We start from the raw sequence: 21,293 nt of genomic DNA, 5'->3' as shown, positions 1-21,293 counted from the left end.
CTTAGGATATGTGATTGATAAGTAAGAGAAGAAAATGATCAGAAATTGAAAAAGAAGATATAAATAAGTAGTTTTTACTAGGGAAGGGCCAGCAAGGGGTGGGGAGTTGGGGAAGGATAACATGGGGAGACATGCCAGATATAGGTGATGGGGAGGAAGGCAGCAAACCATATTGCCATGTAGATAACACTCTTGCATGTTCTTCACATGTACCCCAAAACCTAAAATGCAATAAAAAAATACATATATATATGTATATATTTTTTTTAAAAGTAGTTTTTAAAACCACAGAACAAATCCTCTCTACCTGATAGAAGAAAGTAGGGGACGAAGAAAGGTTCTAGATTATGAGAATGCTTAAATTACTAGCATAAATAAGTTATAATAAAAATTGTGACTTTCTTACCAGAATACATCTTCTAACACGTCTAAAGGTAAAGGATGAGGATTAAACACAATAAAAAGTCTTTCTTTCACAGGAGTTTCAGGAGGGGCCTTTTTTTTGCATGATGGAAGTACAACATCTGTCTGGATTTGAGGCAACTGTGATCCAGAGCTTCCTCCAAATTGCTGTTAACAGGTAGAAAACAAGAAAAAGAAAAAAAATGCCCTTTAGGGATTTTTGGCCAAGAGCTAAAGACAGATACGTATCATGGCATCTATGTGGTCTTCCATTACAGCTCTGAAAATTTCCTTATACAGGTAATCGAAAAAGTACGATTTTTCTTCATATTTATTTTATAGACTATTGATATATTACAAAGATTAAATTCTTACCTACTTACCATAAATTGTTGCTGACTTGGGTTATTCCACACCACTGATGCAAGCTGTGCAGCTACCATCTGTGTTGCCATTTTTCTAAGGAGACTGGAGACAATAACTGATAATTTACAGAAAACTAGAAATATTCAGTCTTTTAACAGTAACTTGTTTTGTGTGACTTTCTCACCTAAGAGGTCAACTGTTTTCTATTTTTATTCTTCAAGTCCTATCGATCATGTACACTCAAAGCTCAGCTTTAGACACTCCTGGAATGGTACTTACTCTGCTGCATTACTTCCATCATCAGTGAAGGAAACACCTATTCGATTCCCAGGAGGGTACTGAAATCCATGTAATTTGTATTTTGCATAAATAGCTGATGCTACATTAAAATACTGAACCACTCCATGACCTAAAATAGAAAATACATAGAAATGAAAAAGGAAAGCAGATTGAGTGCCTAAGGCCTATGTTACAATGTATCTCAAAAATGAAACCATTTAGAATTCTAACATCACACAACTAGTAAATATAAAATCAAATGTATCAGAAAACACAATTCTGATATAAATGTGTGCAATAGGTATATTCCTAGAAGAGGAAGAAATGATTTAGGGAAAAAAATGAACATGATATTTTAAGGAAAATGGAATATTAACATACATTCTGTCTAATAAATTCAATTTTAGGGTACTGGCTTTCTTATATGATACCAATATACTTATGAGTCTAAACTTTTATTCTTTGAAATCTACTCTGAAATATCAAGATTTTCCAACCATACTGTGTAGTGAACAAAATGAGAAGTGATAGTTGAAAAGAATATATACTCATCCTGGCTATCTGCAGCAGTAGGGAAAGTAAAAGTGATTTGAATGAAAAACAAAGAGAGAGCAGATGATCTCAGATCACAAGTCACATATTTTACATTCCTTTGCAGAGATTTCCATCAAAGGGACAAATTCCAATTTAGGAGGGTGATGTTAAAGGGAGGGACAATGTTACAATGCATTCCTTAGAGAGCCCAGGAGCTTGTGACACAACCAAAAGGTTTTCACATTTATAATACAAACCACTGGGGAAACACTTATAATTTATATTCATCTGAAACTCAAGCATCCAATATTTTAATAAAATATTTAATGAAATAAAACACAGAAACCAAATGACCATATAAAGTTAATTCAAATGGGATTCACACTATATGATGACACCTCTATTAATAAAAAGATGTTCCAATGACACATATATTTCAGACACATCCAACCAGAGAAACAAAACAGAAGGTATAAGAACAAATACATTTCGACATACAAGATAAAAGCGAGGGATCAAAATGAAACAAACACAACTTCATATGCATATAACAAACGTGCCAGGTGTGTCTGTATGAAGGGTGGAGTTACCTTAGTCCTGTTGGTCCACAAGACCAAACTCACTTTCCTACTTCTACATCAACAGCCATGTCACTCTAAAAGGACTAAATTAAGTATCCTTACAAAACAGGAAGAGATGCCAACCAAGTATGATTTCTCTCTACCACCCTTCGCTAAGAAAGAAAAAAAAAATCTTTAGATTTACTGAGTGCCCTATTACATGCCAGAACTTGAATGAGGTTATTTCACATATATTACCTCTAATTCTTACCTAACCCTGGCAAAGAAGGTATCAATGATCCCATTTTACATATGAGGAAAGAGAGGCTCAGAGAGGATAAGCAAATTGCCAGGGCCTAAAAGCTACATGCCACTGCTGGGATTTGTACCCGATTCTGATGCAAAATGGAATGCCAAACTTTTCCATTAGGCCACAATGCCTCCATTAACAAAGAGCCTTAATAAAATCAAAAGCTTAAAACACCAAGATGGGTTGGCTAATGTTAGATAATGGGTTTAATCAATTAACTAATAAGTTCAAATGGCTGATATGTGAGTCTTGCTTCCACTGAAATTGGAAGAAGCAGAGAGGGAAGGAGGGCATTCAGATACTTGGAATGAAGAGAATGAGGGGTACAAATTTAAGAGAAAGAGATCTAGGGATGAATGAGGAGAAAACACTGTGAGTTTCATAACTTTGCCTAGCATTAACCAAAAGAGTACATCGAGACAGAGGCTCTATCCTGAGGATTTTTTTTGGTGTGCAACTGGAAATACAGAATGTTATATTTTGTGAGAGTTAAAATATATTTTACAGTGAACTATTTTGTAAAAAGGAGATAAGTTCCAGGGCTTTGTTTATTAAGGTATCACCATAATTTGAAGTCTAAAGTAGGGAAAAAGGAAAGATAAAATTCCTGTCACACGAGCAGTATCTGACATAAAAGTCCTACTAGAGAAAAGCCATTTTAACAAAACTCTGTGTATGTATATATTTTAATATGAACATTATCTTACCATAATTTGAATAAGGATCTCGTTGAACTTCACAATATTCCAATCCTGGTATTATATCAAAAATGCTGAAAAGCTGTTCTTCAGTGAAAGGAACTCTTGATACAACTGACAAGCGTTTGGAGATTGCTTCCTGGCCTCGGCTGTCATTCTTGTCAACACTTGAAAATTCAGATTGTTCTCCAACAATATAAAAAAAAGTAAATCTTTAGATTTCTACATAGCCAACAATTCACTTAACATCTTAAATACTAGAAAACAAAGAGTCCTTTGTACTGAATAAAGGTCCTGTATTTTGTAGTATGCTTCTGGTCATCAGCACTACCGATGGGACTAATGACAAGAAAACAAACAACTCTTCCCCCCTTGCCCTACCTTTAATGAAGAAATATAAGCAGAAATGCATAGTCTAATTTCACAGAAATAAGTTTAGTATGCAAAACTGAAAAATACAGCAAGAATTTTACTTGAAAGTTTATGTCAACTAACATTCATAGGCCTCACTTTCATCACCCATTTTCCCTTTTTCTATTATAGCTTCTTCTACTTTTGCCATTCCTCTCCTTTCTGTAGCCCTAATTTTAAAGCAGCAGTAGTTCTGGGACAAATTTTTAGGACTCATACTTAGAGGATATCTATATATGTCTTTTTTTTTTTTGAGACGGAGTTTCACTCTTGTTACCCAGGCTGGAGTGCAATGGCACGATCTCGGCTCACTGCAACCTCCACCTCCTGGGTTCAGGCAATTCTCCTGCCTCAGCCTCCCGAGTAGCCGGGATTACAGGCACGTGCCACCATGCCCAGCTAACTTTTTGTATTTTTTAGTAGAGACAGGGTTTCACCATGTTGACCAGGATAGTCTCGATCTCTTGACCTCATGATCCACCCACCTCGGCCTCCCAAAGTGCTGGGATTACAGGCTTGAGCCATCGCGCCCGGCCCCCTATATGTGTCTTTTTAAGTTTTTGGTCAGCTGCATAGAGGCAGAAGCTCACCCTAAAAAGTGACAGTGATATGTGGCAGTGGCAATAGTTTATAATATGAGAATGAGTAACTAATCAGAGAAAACTATAATTAGAAATCAGTTAAACAAAATAAGTGTTAAATATTAAGAACCTTAGGAGTTATAAGCCACTTTTTAGAAATAAAGAGCTACCTTTAAGATATTTATTCACTAGGTGAAATTTAGTGAATAAGATATTCATTCACTAGGTGTTATTAGATGACTAATAACAGAGTATTTTTTAAAACCCAAATTAGATGGCATATACTACATTATACTATTAAAGTAAAGGTAGCCTACTTACCAAATGGAAACATATTTACTCTAGGTTCATGTCCCAAAGCCTCTTGCCTCATATTACTATAATAATCTTGTTCAGAGGATTCAGAGGCTTTATTTTTAGGTTCAGCCAAGATTGCTCTAAAACCTGAAAGAAATCCATGAATTTCAAGTTTCATAGCAAACTCAACATACCTGCAAATATATTTGATTGCTAGTGCCTGACTCAGGTTTATAAATATAATTGTACAAAGTAAAACATATACAATGGCCATCTCCACCAGACCTACTTCTTTGCTTTCTGGAAGACAGTAAAGAGTAAATGAGAAATAGCAAGTATCCCAAATTATGGATCAATGTAGACATGAAAGATCAACAATCCTATGCTATCCCTTCCAGTCTCCCCCATTACAGATAACAGCATCATTCATTTGCCTAAATTCCTCAACATCAAAATCCTGCAGGGCTTCTTCATATTTAACCTGTTACCAAGATTCTTCCTTTAAAATGCACACACTCGGAATATGCTATCTTCCACTCTAACTTCCCTGCCTCTGTTTTTAATCTAGATTCTCTTCAATTAATTAAAACAGTCCTTTAACTGTTTTTTTCCTTCTGGATCAAGGGTTCTTAACTAGGTGCCCAAGGATGAGCTTCAAAAGGTGGGAAGATTCCAGGAACCCTCTGAAACTTTAAACAAAATGCTTACTGTGCATTTATGTGTACATGGAGGGTTCAGTTTTCTTCACATTATTCGGTGGCTTAAAAAAGGATAAAGTCAGTCAGTTTGAATTCTTCTCTGGAAATCTGTGTGGTTAAACTGTTCTTTCTTTAATCATTCTAAACAATCTACAAAAGAATCCTAAAGTGGACCAACCTTGAACTTTCCTTAACCTCCCATATATGGTTCCAATGTACCTAGTTAACTGTGTCTCAAAATGTCTCAACAGAAATACTGTGCTTTACTCAGACAGCTGCCTTCACGGCACTAAGCAAGACATGTTTACTCCTGGCTTTGTGCCTCTGCTAGCACTGCTGTCATCTTCTGTCCTGCCTACTCAACACCAGACATAAGTCCTACCCTCTCCGCATGTGTTTCCATGCTCATCCAGCACATTTGTTTTTCACCATTGATAGACTCTACCATATACTTACAAACATTTTTTCATTTGGCAAATTCTTATTGAGTCTACTACAAATGGCAGTTACTTTTATAGAGAGCTTAATAAATCTTTATTGAGGGCCTAATATTGTACTAGATACTTGGAGTGACAGACAAAAAAGACATACTTCTTGCTTTCAAAGAGCCTTCAAAAAAAAGTTCTTCCATTATTCCTTATTTTTTTTTTTTGCCTATTAGATCTTGGCTACTCAATATAGCTATAAATTCCTTAAATGCTAGGGCTGCCATATACTTCATCTGTATCCCTCCACTTAGCATATTGATGAGTATACCACAGGTACTCAATTAGTGCTAGCTAAATGAGAATTTAGAAGGATCTAAGAGAAAATTTTGGTATGTACCTTAGGGGTATCTAAGAATTCTATTGATTAACAGTAATTCTTTCCAGTACACATAGATTTTTATAATGTCCTAACATCCTCTAATTTAATTATTTCACATCTAATTTCTAAAGGTCAATATACCTAACTAGAAGTATACCAAGAAAGAATGTTCTCCATGACTTCTTTAAAATTCTTATGCTTTATATATACAGCAACATCAGAAGATCAAATTCATGTCACACTAGCTTGAAATTAACCCTAGCTATATTAATTACTTATGTTAGCACATCTTATAAATCTTATTTTTAACCTATATGTTTATTAGTTATACTGTATACTCTTTGGGGTGTAGATCAAATATAAACAAATATAAAGAATATTTTTAAAACCCTGAAAAGGTAAGTCAATTTTCAATACTTAAAATTCTAAAATACATAAAAAAAAAACCCCAAATCCTCTGCAAATAATAACCAAAGTATGCATTTCACTAACTTAAAGTAGTTGCTCTTATTTCAAGGTAGTGCCTCAATGAATGTTTAATCATAGCCCCAAGGTATTTTTCATCCTTGGACTGCATGTATTCAAATACCTACTACTAAAATTACATTACCAGATCTGGTTATTAGCAAAAACCAGTATTAAATTCAGTTATTTAGAATAATCAGAATTTTTTACAGAAGTTTTTAAGAATGTTAAACAAACACATCCTTACTTCGATCACAGTTTTCTATTGCTTGGGCAGCTTGTGATGGTTTTAAGTATCGTACGTAGCCCAAACCTTTACTTTCTCCAGTGACTTTATTCTTAATAATGCTGCAATACTCGATATCTCCATACACCTAAGAGAGTTAAAAGACATTATCTTAGGGGACTTGAAATTAACTGAACAGAATACTACTGAACCAAAAATTTGTTTATATGTGACCCTTGCATGCAAAGAAGTAAGCAGTATAAAATATCTGCATATTTTATACTGCTTATTTCAGAGATGAGGAAGCTGGGGTTTAGAGAAATCAGAGGGACAAAGCCACAGAAAAAAAAGTAAGAATCTGTACATGGTCCGGATACCTCCAAAATCTTGCTCAAAAGTGGTTAAGAGCCAGAGCTCTGGAATTAAACTTTCTAGATTGAAATTCTGGATCACCCTCTTATTAATTAGGCAGTTTATTTATTCTCTCTGTGCCTACCTCTTTATCTATTAAAAGAAACAAACAGTAGTATCCACCTCACAGGGTTGTTTAAGGGTTAACTGAAGTAAAATATGTGAAGTGCTTACATGGGGCTTAAAACATACTAAACACTCAAAGAACATTAGCTATAACTACTTGTCTGTCTTCTAACAGGAGCATAAATGATTCTGTATTCTTTAGAAGGACAGCTTTTCAAAGGATATCTTTAAAATACACTGGTTCACTCAGAAAGTTACTATTCTGAGAAACATGCGGTAGTGTTTACTTTTAATGTAAATGAATATGAAATATAAACCATTAATATTTATTTTACAAATTCTTAAGTAATTAATTAGCAACTTAATTTACTATACATTAAAGTGTCATACTTGTTCATTCAGGAGAAGATAAAAATTTATAAATATTTAAGGTAAAAAACATTTTTCTTATTACTGGAGAAAGCATGAATACGCATTTTTGGTGTTTGTTATTTTTGAAGTATTTTTCTGAATTCTCAATTGGGATAGGAGAGGAAGTTCAAAAATTACTTTTTACTGCTTATTTTCTTTCTTGCTTTTTGCCACCCAATTCATGGAAGGACTAGTAGAAAAAGATGAAAAACTACAATTCAAAACAATTTAAAAATTGCTTTTTAATAATTCTTGTGAAAGCTTATCATCGCATAAGTTAATGGCTAAAAAGACTTAAAATGATCTTTGAATTTCATTTATATAGGTCAGAGCTGTACTTAGTTTTCTTCTTTATATGTAACTCCTTCAAAGGCCCAATTTTAGGATGAAAATTCTTCAAAGAACAAGACTTTCTGTGAATGAGTAGTACCATATCAACACACCATAGGCCTGTTACAAATACTAGACAACACAGTTCACACACTCAGGCCTGCCTGGTTCACCTCCACATGCCAGGCAATAGAGGGGAGTGATAAGAGAGTGCTTTGAAATTTTAAAGACCAAGAACAGGCTCCAGACTCCGAGAGTCTGGGTGTAAAATCACAGCTCTACCACCTACTAGCTGACTTTACTTAAAAGTCTCTGAGCTTTGTACTTCATTTCTGTGACTCTCTACTGTCACAATAAAGCAGGGGAAGACTACAATTACTACTTTTCAGATTTTATATAATCTGTAATTTTAAAAACTAATTTATGCTAGGTTTAATATTTAAAGAGTAGATTGAAAATTATGAAAACAGTTACATAATTCCCCATGACTACTCTACTGACCTTATTCAAACAACACTTCGGATTTAGTACCCACACAACCTATGTAGGACTGTGAGTTATCACATATGCTAACTGGTTAGAAAACATAAGTACCTTAAATTTTTCCCATAGATCTTCTTCTGTGTAGGACTTCGGTATCATAACAAATATTCTTGTAAGTTCTTCGTCTTCAACATCTTGGTGACTTCCAGATGATCGGGACTGAGCAATGAAAACCTAAGAAACAAACAAAACCCTAAAAATAATGTTAACTATTTTCCCACTTCTTAAATTTTTTCAAAAGCAATTTTTATTGCAATGAGTTTTGTGTTTTTTTGTTTTGAGATGGGGTCTTGCTCTGCCACCTAGGCTGGAGTGTAGTGGGGTGATCATGGCTCACTGCAGTCTCAATGATCTAGGCTCAAGTAATCCTCCCACCTCAGACTCCCAAGTAGCTAGGGCCACAGGCACACCCCACCACGCCCAGCTAATTTTTTATTATTTGTAGAGATGAGGTCTTGCTATGTTGCCCAGGATGGTCAGGAACTGCTGGGCTCAAGTGATCCTCCCACTCTGACCTTCCAAAGTGCTGGGATTATAGGTGTGAGCCACTGCGCTGGGACTGCAATGACTTTTTTATATGAGATAATACCAATCTCTGCATTGTGTTTTTCCCAAACATATTTCTACTTTTGCATTTATTTTTAGCTAGAGCAATTTGAAAAAAATGAAATACAATTAATTAAAACACCATAAAGAAGGGCCCTTCCGTTGTTTGCTTCTTTTTCCTTTAAAGGGGGCTCTATATCTTGCTGTCTGACCTACTGCTGGTAAAGGGGGTTCTGTATCATTCAAGCATGAGAAAACTGGAACCTATGAAATTCCAGAGTAGGTGGCAGCAACCAAGAAAACCACAGGGTTAGAGACAGATTATGTTTGCTTCCTTGGGTCTCCTGGCATTAATGGTTGAAAAAACTTCATCCCACTTTTTCTATGAGATATGTTTTTTTCAGACATGATATTTATTCTTGCTAGTCAGTGTGTAGCTAATATGTGCACAATCAATAATGTAGCAGCAATCCTGGTGGGTAGGGACAGCTTCACATACTGCAAAGAGTGCCATTCAGTACACAGCAGACTGGAACTCCATCCTAGCTTGGTCACCAGCTGAACCTGTAATCCAAGTCTTAGATTCTCCATCTATTAAATAAAAGCACTGACTTTTATTCCATTCCCACACCAAGGGACCAAGATGTGTTTAGCTTTAAAGAAATTTTCCAGATAATTTTCTTGTTTATTCTTCTCAAATAAAATAGGAACAAACCTAAAACCGTCATCCTCTTAATAAAGACACTTATAAGAAGTTACATATATGGAATCGATGTAAACACAATCATACTACAGATGTCTCTTGAGCCTGCCTCTAATTATGATGAAAGCTATAGTCACCAATACAGTTTTTTTTTTTAATATATCCTTTTTTGAGACAGGGTCTTGCTCTGTCCCCTAGGCTGGCACAATCACTGCCACTGAAGCATTGACCTCTCCAATTTAAGTGATCCTTCCTGCCTCAGCCTCATGAGTAGCTGGGACCACAGGTGTGCACCACCACACCCAGCTAAATTTTGTATTATTTGTAAAGACGAGGCCTCCCTATGCTGACCACACTGATCTCGAACTCCTGGGCGCAAGCAATCCTCCTGCCTCGGCTTCCCAAAGTGTTAGGGTTAGAGATGCAAGCCACCACACCCAGCCTATATGTCCTTTGTTTCATTAAAAAAATTAGATTATCTGATATATCCCATAAATGGTAGTCCTTAATTTAGAAGTGAATTTATAAAGTAAGCCAAGAGAAGTTAAAAACTGCACATGCATTTTGTTTCTAAAATCTGACATGTCTATGCACTTCCAGGTGTTTTATATTTGCAAATACATTGGGTTAGAAATCATCTTTAACATTTTGTGTTAGTGTAATAACAATATTATCTAATATTAATGCTACCAGAATTCAGTTGCTTTTTCTGTGTATCAAAATTTATCATACTTTATCCACTTACACAAGGTGATTAAACAGAATCTGCCCAATTTATTCCACAGTAAAATTATTGTAAAATCTGTTTTTCCTGCTGACTCTTAGAAATTGCAGAAAGACAAAAACCAGTTTCATCTCTATTAATAGTGTGAAACAACTTCCTTCCAGTGGGACAGAAATCTAAACATATTAGGGAAAGATTTAAGTATAAAGAAAAATGCTTTGACTGGAAAAAAAACCCACAAAAACACAAAAAGGATTCATTAAAGCAACAGAACAAAACCTAATTTGGGACCCTAAAAACTCTGGCAATGCCACGGTAATGAAGTTTTCATTATCTGCTTCAGAGTAACGTCTCTGAAATTGTTATTCTGCTATATAGCTAACTCCCAAAACTCAAATGTATCAGGAAATGTAAAGGTTAAGTCTGACTACAAGAAGGCCAAAATTGCACCAGCTTCCTAAGTGAAGAATAGCAGAATAAAACATACAGAAGGCAGAAATAAAATGAGGTGTATCTGGAGAATTTCATGATGAGCATTTAGATTTAGCAGTGCCCAATGTCACTTACACTGTTTGTCATGACCCTGTCTTCAGCTATTAATTCGGGGTTGTATATCTTTTTAAATTTAATTTTGAATGTTCTTGCATGTTTGGTACGTCTCTCAGCACTGCTAAAGATTGTTTATCCATATAACATAACTACACCAATATCATTTAATGTATACACTAGTACAAAAATGTTTTTTTATTAAATGAAGAATTTGCTGTGAAAAATATACTATTTGTGGCCACCATTTATATCTGTGTTCATTTTCTGTGTGTATCTGCATGTGTATTAGAATCCCAGTTTTTCTTTTGCTCTAGTTTAGATTAAATCATATTTAGATGAAATTTAAAAAATAGCATTGGAAATAGGAGGCTAAGTTTTGTTAAGTGTCATTCCCTTGGGGGGAAATTGCTTTTTCCCTTTTATTTTCAGGTACAATAATCTCAAAAGGATCTCCTACTGACTTCCTTCCTAATTATTATTGTTTTACATGAAAGAAAGGAAATATGTTTTCAGTTGAATTGTTTGAAATCATTCACTTTGTGTAGATTTCCCAGATTGATGTTTCATTGTAAGAATATTACATTATAGGGCCGGGCGCGGTGGCTCACGCCTGTAATATCAGCACTTTGGGAGGCTGAGGCAGGTGGATCACGAGGTCAACAGATCGAGACCATCTTGGTCAACATGGTGAAACCCCGTCTCTACTAAAAATACAAAAAATTAGCTGGGCATGGTGGCGCGTGCCTGAAATCCCAGCTACTCGGGAGGCTGAGGCAGGAGAATTGCCTCAACCTAGGAGGCGGAGGTTGCGGTGAGCCGAGATCGCGCCATTGCACTCTAGCCTGGGTAAACAAGAGCGAAACTCCGTCTCAAAAAAAAAAAAAAAAGAATATTACATTATAGACCACTTGGCCATTTCACAAGCAACTAAATTCTGCTTTAAGAGACCTAAATATCTTTGTTTTTAATAAAATACTTAGAGTTTAACTAAAGCTCTGAAATAACCTGTATTTCTTTTGAGAAGGGTGATTTTAAGGCTGAAGAAGGAAGAGAGCATCCAAATACCTACAGTTTAAATGTTAACTGTTAATTTATTCCATTAACCTTGTCTTGATCTGTGATGTTTTCACTGTGAGAGGGATACTAGCACAGCCGTGTCCATATAGCTTTCTAAAGATGATAAGAGGTTCTTCAAATTATTGAAGTTTTCTGGAGGTAGGAAAGTCTGCAGCCAAAGGCTGGGTTCCTGTGTCCGTTACAGATTGCTCAAATTTGCATAGGCAATTACACAGGGGGATCGCATCAATGCAGGACTGCCAGCCACACTGACGCCATACAATTACGCAATGGCTTCGGTGCTTAAACTTTAAAATTCTTACACCATTGTGCCTGTTCTATTAGAACAGACTGCAGCAAATGATCCAAAGCCAATTCAAATGACTGAAGAGGAGGTGCCCAGAGAGAGGGAAGAGGTGCAGTGTGGCCCACTACTGGCCAGCATACGCAATCACTGTTGCTGGCTGCCGCAATCAGCAATCACTGGCCTTTGTGCTTTGCAGTCTGCAGTTTTAAAGTGGGACCAACAATAAGGCTCACCTAATTCACAGAAGGGCGGTGAGGATTAATGAGGGAAGTTAGGCAAGGCAGCCCTGATACTCAAAGTACTTCCTAAACACAAGAGCTTGGAGTAGCTCTTTGTTTTAATGGTTGTTTTTTTAAAAAATGCTGCTGTATCTACAGTTTTGCCTTCTCTATTAATCCCTTTTATAAACCAAAATGCTATTGTGTTCTCCCTGGGAAGTTAATTTAGACAATAATACTCTATACCCCAAAACACAAGCTACTTGGTCAAAAGCAAGGGATATTCAAGAAGAAAATCTAATTAAAGTATTAATAAAGCTGGAACTACCAGCAAAGAGTTCATAACGAGGTTAAATGTCACACCATCTGAGCACAAATGTTCTCAAGTGTTGATTTTAGCATACACTCTTTCCAAAAGTCTTAAAAGATTGAACAGATGCTCCTAAAAATCAGTCAACTATATTTCCAATTCGGCACTAATTTATTCTTTTCTTCTCTGTTCATGGTAGAAGACTAGAGTGAGGGAATGGGGACGCAAGATAACTGAACTTCCCAAACTGTCCACCCTGAAGAAAATGGTCTGAAACCAAAACGAAAATGAAATAATAACTGGAAAGTCGATTTGCAGAAGGTCCTCCCTTATCAAGGAAGATGTCTGACCACAGCTGTGGTTGAAATACTCAGAAATTAACTATGTTTACCAACAGAAAGATACAGTATAAATAAGACATACCTTACAACTAGTTTTAAAAGAGAATGCCAAAGAGATTACATACACAAATAGAATATGGGATTTGATCATGACATTTTGGCAGGCAGAACATAAGCATGCTAAGAACCAAGCATCATGCTTTTTGCTCCTATATATTTTGCCTAAATGAAACTCATCTACATGATAAACATGTCTCCCTTTATGTAGCAAAATCCACACTGAGTCCAACTCAAATTTCATCAAACTACAATTCCTTTCTACAAGTCACCAAATCACTTTATTACAACCACCAAATGCTTTCCTATTGCTTGAAATGGTATGATACATTCACCTTTTGATATATGCTCCATGTTTTCAAGATCCTATTGCAAACAAAACGATGCTTTATGACACTTTATAAAATTCCACCCTATTTAATTCTTTCCAGAATTTCTATCATTAAAGGGCCTTCTCTCACCACCACCCCCAACAAAACTAATCTATTCCCCAACTGCCTATCAGAGACCAAATAAAAAGTCGGTCTATCAGCAGTGATGGTCATGCCAATTTCACAGTGTGATTTGTGCACTCATTTCATTTTGAAAATGACCCTGCCCTCCATCTGTCTAAGCCGAATGTCCTGCTTTTTTCAAGGCAGGCCTCTGGAGCAGCATCACATGAAATAAGGAGGAAGAGACACAGTAACGGCCTCCCTCCTGCTCATTTCAGCTGCCATGCTAACAGGTACACACACAAAGAGGAGAACCCCAACTGAATCCTGGTAGGGATCCCAGAAATTTGGAGGAGAATATATAGTTGTTTTACTTTTCATACATTTTCAGGAAGCCATTTGAAGGTGATGTAAATACAATCCTGCAAAACAGAGAGAAAGACTAAAGGTATGAAAGGCAATTTTCCATTCCCACTTTGTCATCTTACTTTAATTTAATAGCAAATTACCTAAGGTAACAGTACATACACAAGAATTTTAAAATACTGAGTCTTGTGAGGCACAGTGGCTCATACCTGTAATCCTAGCATTTTGCGAGGGAAAGTGGGAGGGTTGCTTGAGGCCAGGAGTTCGAATGAGACCCTATCTCTATTAAAACATTTTTTTTTTAATTTGGCATGGTGGTGCACCTGTAGTCCCAGCTATTCTGGAGGCTGAAGCAAGAAGATCACTTAAGCCCAGAAGTTCAAGGCTGCAGTGAACTATGATCATGCCATTGCCTGAACAACAGAACAAAGCCCTGTCTCTAATAACAAATAAATAATAAATAAATAAATCACTTGGGCCCAGGAGTTCAAGGCTGCAGTGAGCTATGATCATGCCATTGCACTCCAGCCTGAACAGAACAAAGCCCTGTCTATAAATAAATAAATAAAATACTGAGCCTACATTCCCAAGGGAGAACCATCAGGCAGCCAGCTATAAATAAAACAATGCATTCCCTCCCCCAATTTATTACTGAGCAGTATCCTTTACCCATGTGCCTCCTTGGGTTTAAGACTCTAAAAGGGTGCACCAATAGATGAGATTGAAAGAAGCCTTAGAATAGAGCTATAGTAGTATTCCATAGTTGCTTTCTGTGGGGTCTTGGGTGAGCAAAGCCCCATTCAATCCTTCTGAAATGGGTGCAGTTTCCCTTTCTTGGAATTGACCTTGTCGAGTCACAGCCAAGAAGACACAGCTCTGCCAATTCCTAGTAAGGGAGAAGACTGAATAAATAAAGTCACCCATTTGATGATATGAGCAATCACACACCTAATAAAAATCTCCTCCCAGTGATACCAAGTAAATACAAGCTACACAATTCCACTAGTCACATCTGCTCACAGCAGGAATCAAGGCATAGAAGTTCAAAGTCTACTACCTACACAAAGTTAGTTCATTGTTTTAATGGAGAAACAGAGACAATAATATTCCTCATAGATACTTAGCACCAAACAATGGGCCCTTACAAACTCATGTACATGAGATACATGAATCCGGTTATTCAACATTCACTTTCTTACTGAAATTGGTTATTGGATATCGTGGCTCAGCCCCTACCTACCTAGGTGTGGCCTTAAGCAAACTATTAATTTAAATAGTTTAATTAATAATGTAATACTTAAATCTTTAAACCTTTCTAGCTCGCAGACTTCCTCATCTTCAATATGCAGAATGCAGGCTGCTTATTCAAATTAGAACTACTATATGTAAACAGTCTATAACAGAGTGCTATATGATATGGCTGATACTGTTATCAACCATATGCTGCTCTATTCTGTTCTTAAAAACTGTGCCCTTGGGGTAGCATAATAAGAAACTGCTCTAATTCCAAGGGAATTCAAGGAGTTAACTCCCTTTTGCAAATCCGGTCCCTTTATTAAAAGGTCCTTTTATTGTACTGGTAAATCTCTACATTATTAAAACTAAGCCAAACCCCAGCATTAATATAGACCACACCGTGTACAAGGCTCAAAATCGCCAGAAACACGGAGCCGGAAACCATCCTCCGCCGCGCAAGAGACCGCGGTGGCACAACAGACGAAGAGAGCTCCCCTCATCCTTCGTACGCACGAAAGGCAGGTGACTGCGTCCCGACTGGCCGCGGATCAGGTCAGTACAACAGGGACTACGCCTCCCAGCATGCAGTGCGACCACGCCTGCGCAGCTGCGCCACTGGAACGGTGCTTGCCGCGACGCTGAGATTCAGTCTTTGAACAGCCCGAAGGAGTAGCCTTTCCCCTCCTAACTGCCGCCACTCCGCAGTCCCGATCTTTGAAAATCAAACCGAAATGGAGAGACTAACGAGAATGGTTCCTTTTTATTCCTAGCAGATTTCTTCCGTGGCAAAGTAACCGGCAGTCTTCCGTTTCCGGTTGCCGTGGTAACCACAGACAAAACAGCCGTGACGGTTATGGCCGGCCTGAACGACGCGCAGATCCCCGACGGGGAGTTCACCACAGTCGTGTACCGGCTCATCCGCGATGCCCGCTATGCCGAGGTGGTGCAGCTGCTGGGCCGAGAGCTGCAGCGGAGCCCTTGCCGCGCCGGCCTGTCGTTGCTGGGCTACTGCTTCTACCGCCTGCAGGAGTTCAGGCTGGCCGCCGAGTGCTATGAGCAGCTGGGCCAGCTGCACCCGGAACTAAAGCAGTACCGCCTGTACCAGGCCCAGGCCCTGTACAAGGCCTGCCTTTATCCGGAGGCCACCCAGGTGGCCTTGCTTCTCCTGGATGACCCCACCTACCACAGCCGGGTCCTCCGCCTGCAAGCTGCCATCAAATATAGTGAGGGCGATCTGCCAGGGTCCAGGAGCCTGGTGGAGCAGCTGCTGAGTGGGGAAGAGGGAGAAGATAGTGGGGCCGAGAATGAGACTGATGGCCAGGTCAACCTGGGTTGTTTGCTCTACAAGGAAGGACAGTATGAAGCTGCATGCTCCAAGTTTTTTGCAGCCCTGCAGGCCTCAGGCTACAAACCTGACCTTTCCTACAACCTGGCTTTGGCCTATTACAGCAGCCGGCAGTATGCCTCAGCGCTGAAGCTTATCACTGTGATTATTGAGCATGGCAACCGCCAGCACCCTGAGCTAGGTGTGGGCAAGACCACTGAGGGCATTGATGTTCGCAGTGTTGGCAACACCTTAGTCCTCCACCAGACTGCTTTGGTGGAAGCTTTCAACCTTAAGGCAGCCATAGAATACCAATTGGGAAACTATGAGGCAGCTCAAGAAGCCCTCACTGACATGCCACCCAGGGCAGAGGAAGAGTTGGATGCTGTGACTCTGCACAACCAGGCACTAATGAACATGGATACCAGACCTACAGAAGGGTTTGAAAAGCTACAGTTTTTGCTCCAACAGAATCCCTTTCCTCCAGAGACTTTTGGCAACCTGTTGCTGCTCTACTGTAAATATGAGTATTTTGACCTTGCAGCAGATGTCCTGGCAGAAAATGCCCATTTGACTTATAAGTTCCTCACACCCTATCTCTATGACTTCTTGGATGCCGTGATCACTTGCCAGACAGCTCCTGAAGAGGCTTTCGTTAAGCTTGATGGGCTAGCAGGGATGTTGACTGAGGTCCTCCGGAAACTCACCATGCAAGTACAGGAAGCAAGACACAATAGAGATGATGAAGCTATCAAAAAGGCAGTGAATGAATATGATGAAACCCTGGAGAAGTATATTCCTGTGTTGATGGCTCAGGCAAAAATCTACTGGAACCTTGAAAATTATGCAATGTTGGAGAAGATCTTCCGCAAATCTGCGGAATTTTGTAACAACCATGATGTGTGGAAGCTGAATGTGGCTCACGTTCTGTTCATGCAGGAAAACAAATACAGAGAAGCCATTGGTTTCTATGAACCCATAGTTAAGAAGCATTATGATAACATCCTGAGTGTCAGTGCTATTGTACTGGCTAATCTCTGTGTTTCCTATATTATGACAAGTCAAAATGAAGAAGCAGAAGAGTTGATGAGGAAGATTGAAAAGGAGGAAGAGCAGCTCTCTTATGATGGCCCAGATAAGAAAATGTACCATCTCTGCATTGTGAATTTGGTGATAGGAACTCTTTATTGCGCCAAAGGAAACTATGAGTTTGGTATTTCTCGAGTTATCAAAAGTTTGGAGCCTTATAATAAAAAGCTGGGAACAGATACCTGGTATTATGCCAAAAGATGCTTCCTGTCCCTGTTAGAAAACATGTCAAAACACATGATAGTCATTCATGACAATGTTATTCAAGAATGTGTCCAGTTTCTAGAACACTGTGAACTTCATGGCAGAAACATACCTGCTGTTATTGAGCAACCCCTGGAAGAAGAAAGAATGCATGTTGGAAAGAATACAGTCACATATGAGTCTAGGCAGTTAAAAGCTTTGCTTTATGAGATTATAGGATGGAATAAGTAGCTCTGGCTGATAGTGGCTTTTTTCAAAATGGCTTTCTTACCTATCACACTTTTTAATCTGTACTTAGCCTTGGCATCTTTATGTTTGTTTTATTTTGAACTTTATACACTTTAAATTATAATAACAAGTATTGTGTTTGAACAACTTTTTCATTTAATTCAGAAGAGTAGGGAGTGTGCAGTGTAAGCTGAATCACTTCTGCTTTCTTCCTACTAGTGACAACCATCTGGTCTTGCCGTCAATCAGCAGTTGCTAGAGTGACATCTTTGTATAAGCAAGTAACCCCAAATAGAGTTGATGTTTCAGCTTTGAGCTGTGAAAAGGGTATGTCATGGACCAAAGCCCTATCAATATGTGTATGTTTGCATTTGGTCACTGGTATGTAAATGAATGCTAGCCCATGACTGGACCACTTCTCAATCAGTAAATAAAGCCATGTCTATTTTGCCATCTCAGGATGGACTGTGCTGTCTAATAAATCTAATTCTTAACTCTATTTCTCCAGTTATTTAGTCCTTTAACTTTCTGGATTGCAACAAAGTTCTACTTTAGACCTTCTCTAAGCCCTTTTTAGAAGTACAAGTATAACGGGAATGTCTTTTCTTGGTTCTTTTCAGGTTATGAGGTTTGGTCCATTACTTAATTTTTTTTTTTTTTTTTTGTAATTTGGTTGACTGATTGCTTAAGTTTTATAACAAACATTTTTTTCATTTTCTATTTTTGATTTTACAGAAATGATTTTGCTTTCTTGTGTATACTGACACATTAAGTGTAGAAGCTTAATATTTTCAGTTTTTTTGCTTTTTAATTTTATTAGGAAAAAAAGCACTGAAGTGAGAATGAGAAGACTAAAGTATGAGTTCCATACCTTCTCATTTTAGGCTTTCAGAAATTCCTTTATTCGTTGGGGTTTCACAATCATTTTACAATTACTTTTGGCTGTAACATCTGATTTTGTATAAGGATATAGAAAAAGTTTGCCTTTCTGTTTTTATGACCTGGATATATAAACAAATCAGCTAGGAAATATATAATTGTATTTTATATTAATGTTTGCTAGGATTTTGGCTTACTGTACATGTTAACCCCTACAGTAAATGATGGTTATCTTATTGTTGGATGTTATACTGATTATTAATAAGACATTTGGATTTTTGCCTTTTTGCTTGGAATTTTTGCTTACAACTCTCTGAATATATATAGGGTGGTCCCCAGTCTCTGCTATGGTTGTGCATAAATTAATAATTTTATAAATATTTAAAAATTTTATAATTCTCTTAACCTACCCATTTAGATTTCGTACTAATGTTTGTTTTTGTTGGGGAATGGGAGATTTGCTTTTAATCCTTCCCAAAAATGATGGACCACCCTTCCATTCAGTAGTTTTATTGACAGGCTGTTAAAATGTGTTTTTTCTCCAATAATTCTTGAAACAATTAGACCTCCTCCTTCTTCTAACGTGAAGGCCTTTAGATGCTAGTCTGCCAGAAATCTGGAAACAGAGGAACAAGTGAAGTGAAGATGTAATGGAGATTTAGCTGCATGATGTACTTCACAGTCCACCTTGGATTCCCATCATGTCCAAATCTCAGTAATCAAGTGTCTGCTGCCGTTAACAGAACAGAGGTAATGGATAAAAGAATGGAAATAACACATGCCAGAGCTGCTTCCATAACTAACTCACCACATCAAATTGTCAGTCCTTATACTCTTGTTTTTTTGTTTGTTTGTTTTTTGAGACGGAGTTTCGCTCTTGTTACCCAGGCTGGAGTGCAATGGCGCGATCTCAGCTCACCTCAACCTCTGCCTCCTGGGTTCAAGCAATTCTCCTGCCTCAGCCTCCCGAGTGAGTAGCTGGGACTACAGGCGCCCACCACCACGCCCAGCTAATTTTTGTATTTTTAGTAGAGACAGGGTTTCACCTTGTTGACCAGGATGGTCTCTATCTCTTGACCTCGTGATCCACCCACCTCGGCCTCCCAAAGTACTGGGATTATAGGCGTGAGCCACCGGCCCGGCCACAACTCTTGTTTTATTTAATACAAGGAGAAGAGGCCATGCAGACTTTCAAAAAGGTCAAAGCCACATAGAACAGGAAGACAGTCTCTAATTTAAAGCTTTCTCTTTGATTGTTTTCCCCCCACTGCCTTCAGAGGGTCTACTTTGAGAGATAGTGGTGTTTACTGCTGCAGAATGTATCATAAGATAAGAAATAAAAAATGTCTTTCTTACCACTCCCTTCTCTTTCTCTTTTTTATCTTTTCCCTTTTGTCAAGTATAGGGACACTTTTCTCTGATAGCTAAAAGTTGAACCTTACCCAGGTATAAAAGATGCATACCAACCTTTTAGCAGTAAGTGTCAGGTGAGTGAGCACTATGATTATCAAGGTGACTTTGGAAACCTTTTAAAAATCCATTTTTGCAAGAGAAGATACCATATATTGATAAAAAGTGACTCTCAGATTGGTAAAGCCAGAAAAAATTTTAAGAGGACTCACCAAAAGTACTAGATCTATATAATTTGTTGAATAGAGTGAACTTTTAAAAATATATTTGTGGTAGCCTACTCTTTTAAATTTTTGAACTCAAAAGAAAGACTGAAATTTTAAAGACATGTAGTATTTGTATCATTTTAAATTCTATAACATTGGGAATTAAATATACTCAACTTTAGAGGACACTTGCCTTACTGTAATCTATAATCATTTTATACTGAAAAATATGGCCAGACATTACCAGAAGGTAATTAATTTATTAGCCATAGGTATAGTGTTTAGTATTCTCTTGGCGAGTGAGTCTTTACAAGGTGATTACTTTATACTTGATACCACTGTTAATTGAGGTTCTTTTGGTTCTTTAATTAAATCAGCTCCTTTGGATTTGGGCCAAGATTGATCCACCACATACTGAAATCCTTTCGACAACATCATAATGTATATTTATTCGAAAAGGAATTGCTTCATAAGGAAACATTATTAGAATATAGAGAGTTCTAAGTACATTTCTAGTGTGAAAAGTAAGCATTTGTTAGTTGAAGTGAGACCTGCCAATAACTTGATTTCAAATGAAATGGGCCCAAGTCCTTGTTCAAAAGTGAAATTTGCATGTTTATGAAATAAAATGCATCAATACCAATGACTGAATATCTTAATTCAAAATGGCTAAATTTGTACTATGCAAACAGGACTTTAGTAAGGTATGTG

At 37.6% G+C, this 21,293-nt stretch overlaps 2 protein-coding genes across 2 annotated transcripts in view; one reads left to right on the top strand and one right to left on the bottom strand.

Annotated features, from left to right (window-relative positions):
* LOC100397397 (RNA-binding protein 45-like) overlaps window positions 1-21,293 on the bottom strand; it is a 164,314-nt gene that overhangs the window by 15,295 nt on the left and 127,726 nt on the right. The window contains exons 4-10 of the mRNA XM_078375628.1: window positions 8,447-8,569; window positions 6,656-6,782; window positions 4,463-4,585; window positions 3,159-3,335; window positions 1,048-1,177; window positions 786-870; window positions 407-570 (exon numbers count right to left, since the gene is read on the bottom strand). Coding sequence (XP_078231754.1) covers window positions 407-570; window positions 786-870; window positions 1,048-1,177; window positions 3,159-3,335; window positions 4,463-4,585; window positions 6,656-6,782; window positions 8,447-8,569 — 929 coding nt within the window. The remainder of the gene's footprint in view (window positions 1-406; window positions 571-785; window positions 871-1,047; window positions 1,178-3,158; window positions 3,336-4,462; window positions 4,586-6,655; window positions 6,783-8,446; window positions 8,570-21,293) is intronic.
* On the top strand, window positions 15,857-20,324 carry LOC128928159 (intraflagellar transport protein 70B). Its single transcript, XM_054257493.2, has one exon. It carries the CDS (start codon window positions 16,096-16,098, stop codon window positions 18,088-18,090), a length of 1,995 nt encoding a protein of 664 aa, XP_054113468.2. The 5' UTR covers window positions 15,857-16,095; the 3' UTR covers window positions 18,091-20,324.

Source organism: Callithrix jacchus, chromosome 6 (assembly GCF_049354715.1).
Source record: "Callithrix jacchus isolate 240 chromosome 6, calJac240_pri, whole genome shotgun sequence".
In the NCBI taxonomy this organism is placed as follows: Eukaryota; Metazoa; Chordata; class Mammalia; order Primates; family Cebidae; genus Callithrix; species Callithrix jacchus.
The sequence above is the reverse complement of the archived record's forward strand: the minus strand, read 5'-3'. Positions and strand labels throughout refer to the sequence as shown.

Coding starts and splice junctions, on each gene's coding strand:
- LOC128928159 (XM_054257493.2), top strand. CDS start 16,096: ATGGCCGGCCTGAACGACGCGCAGATCCCCGACGGGGAGTTCACCACA.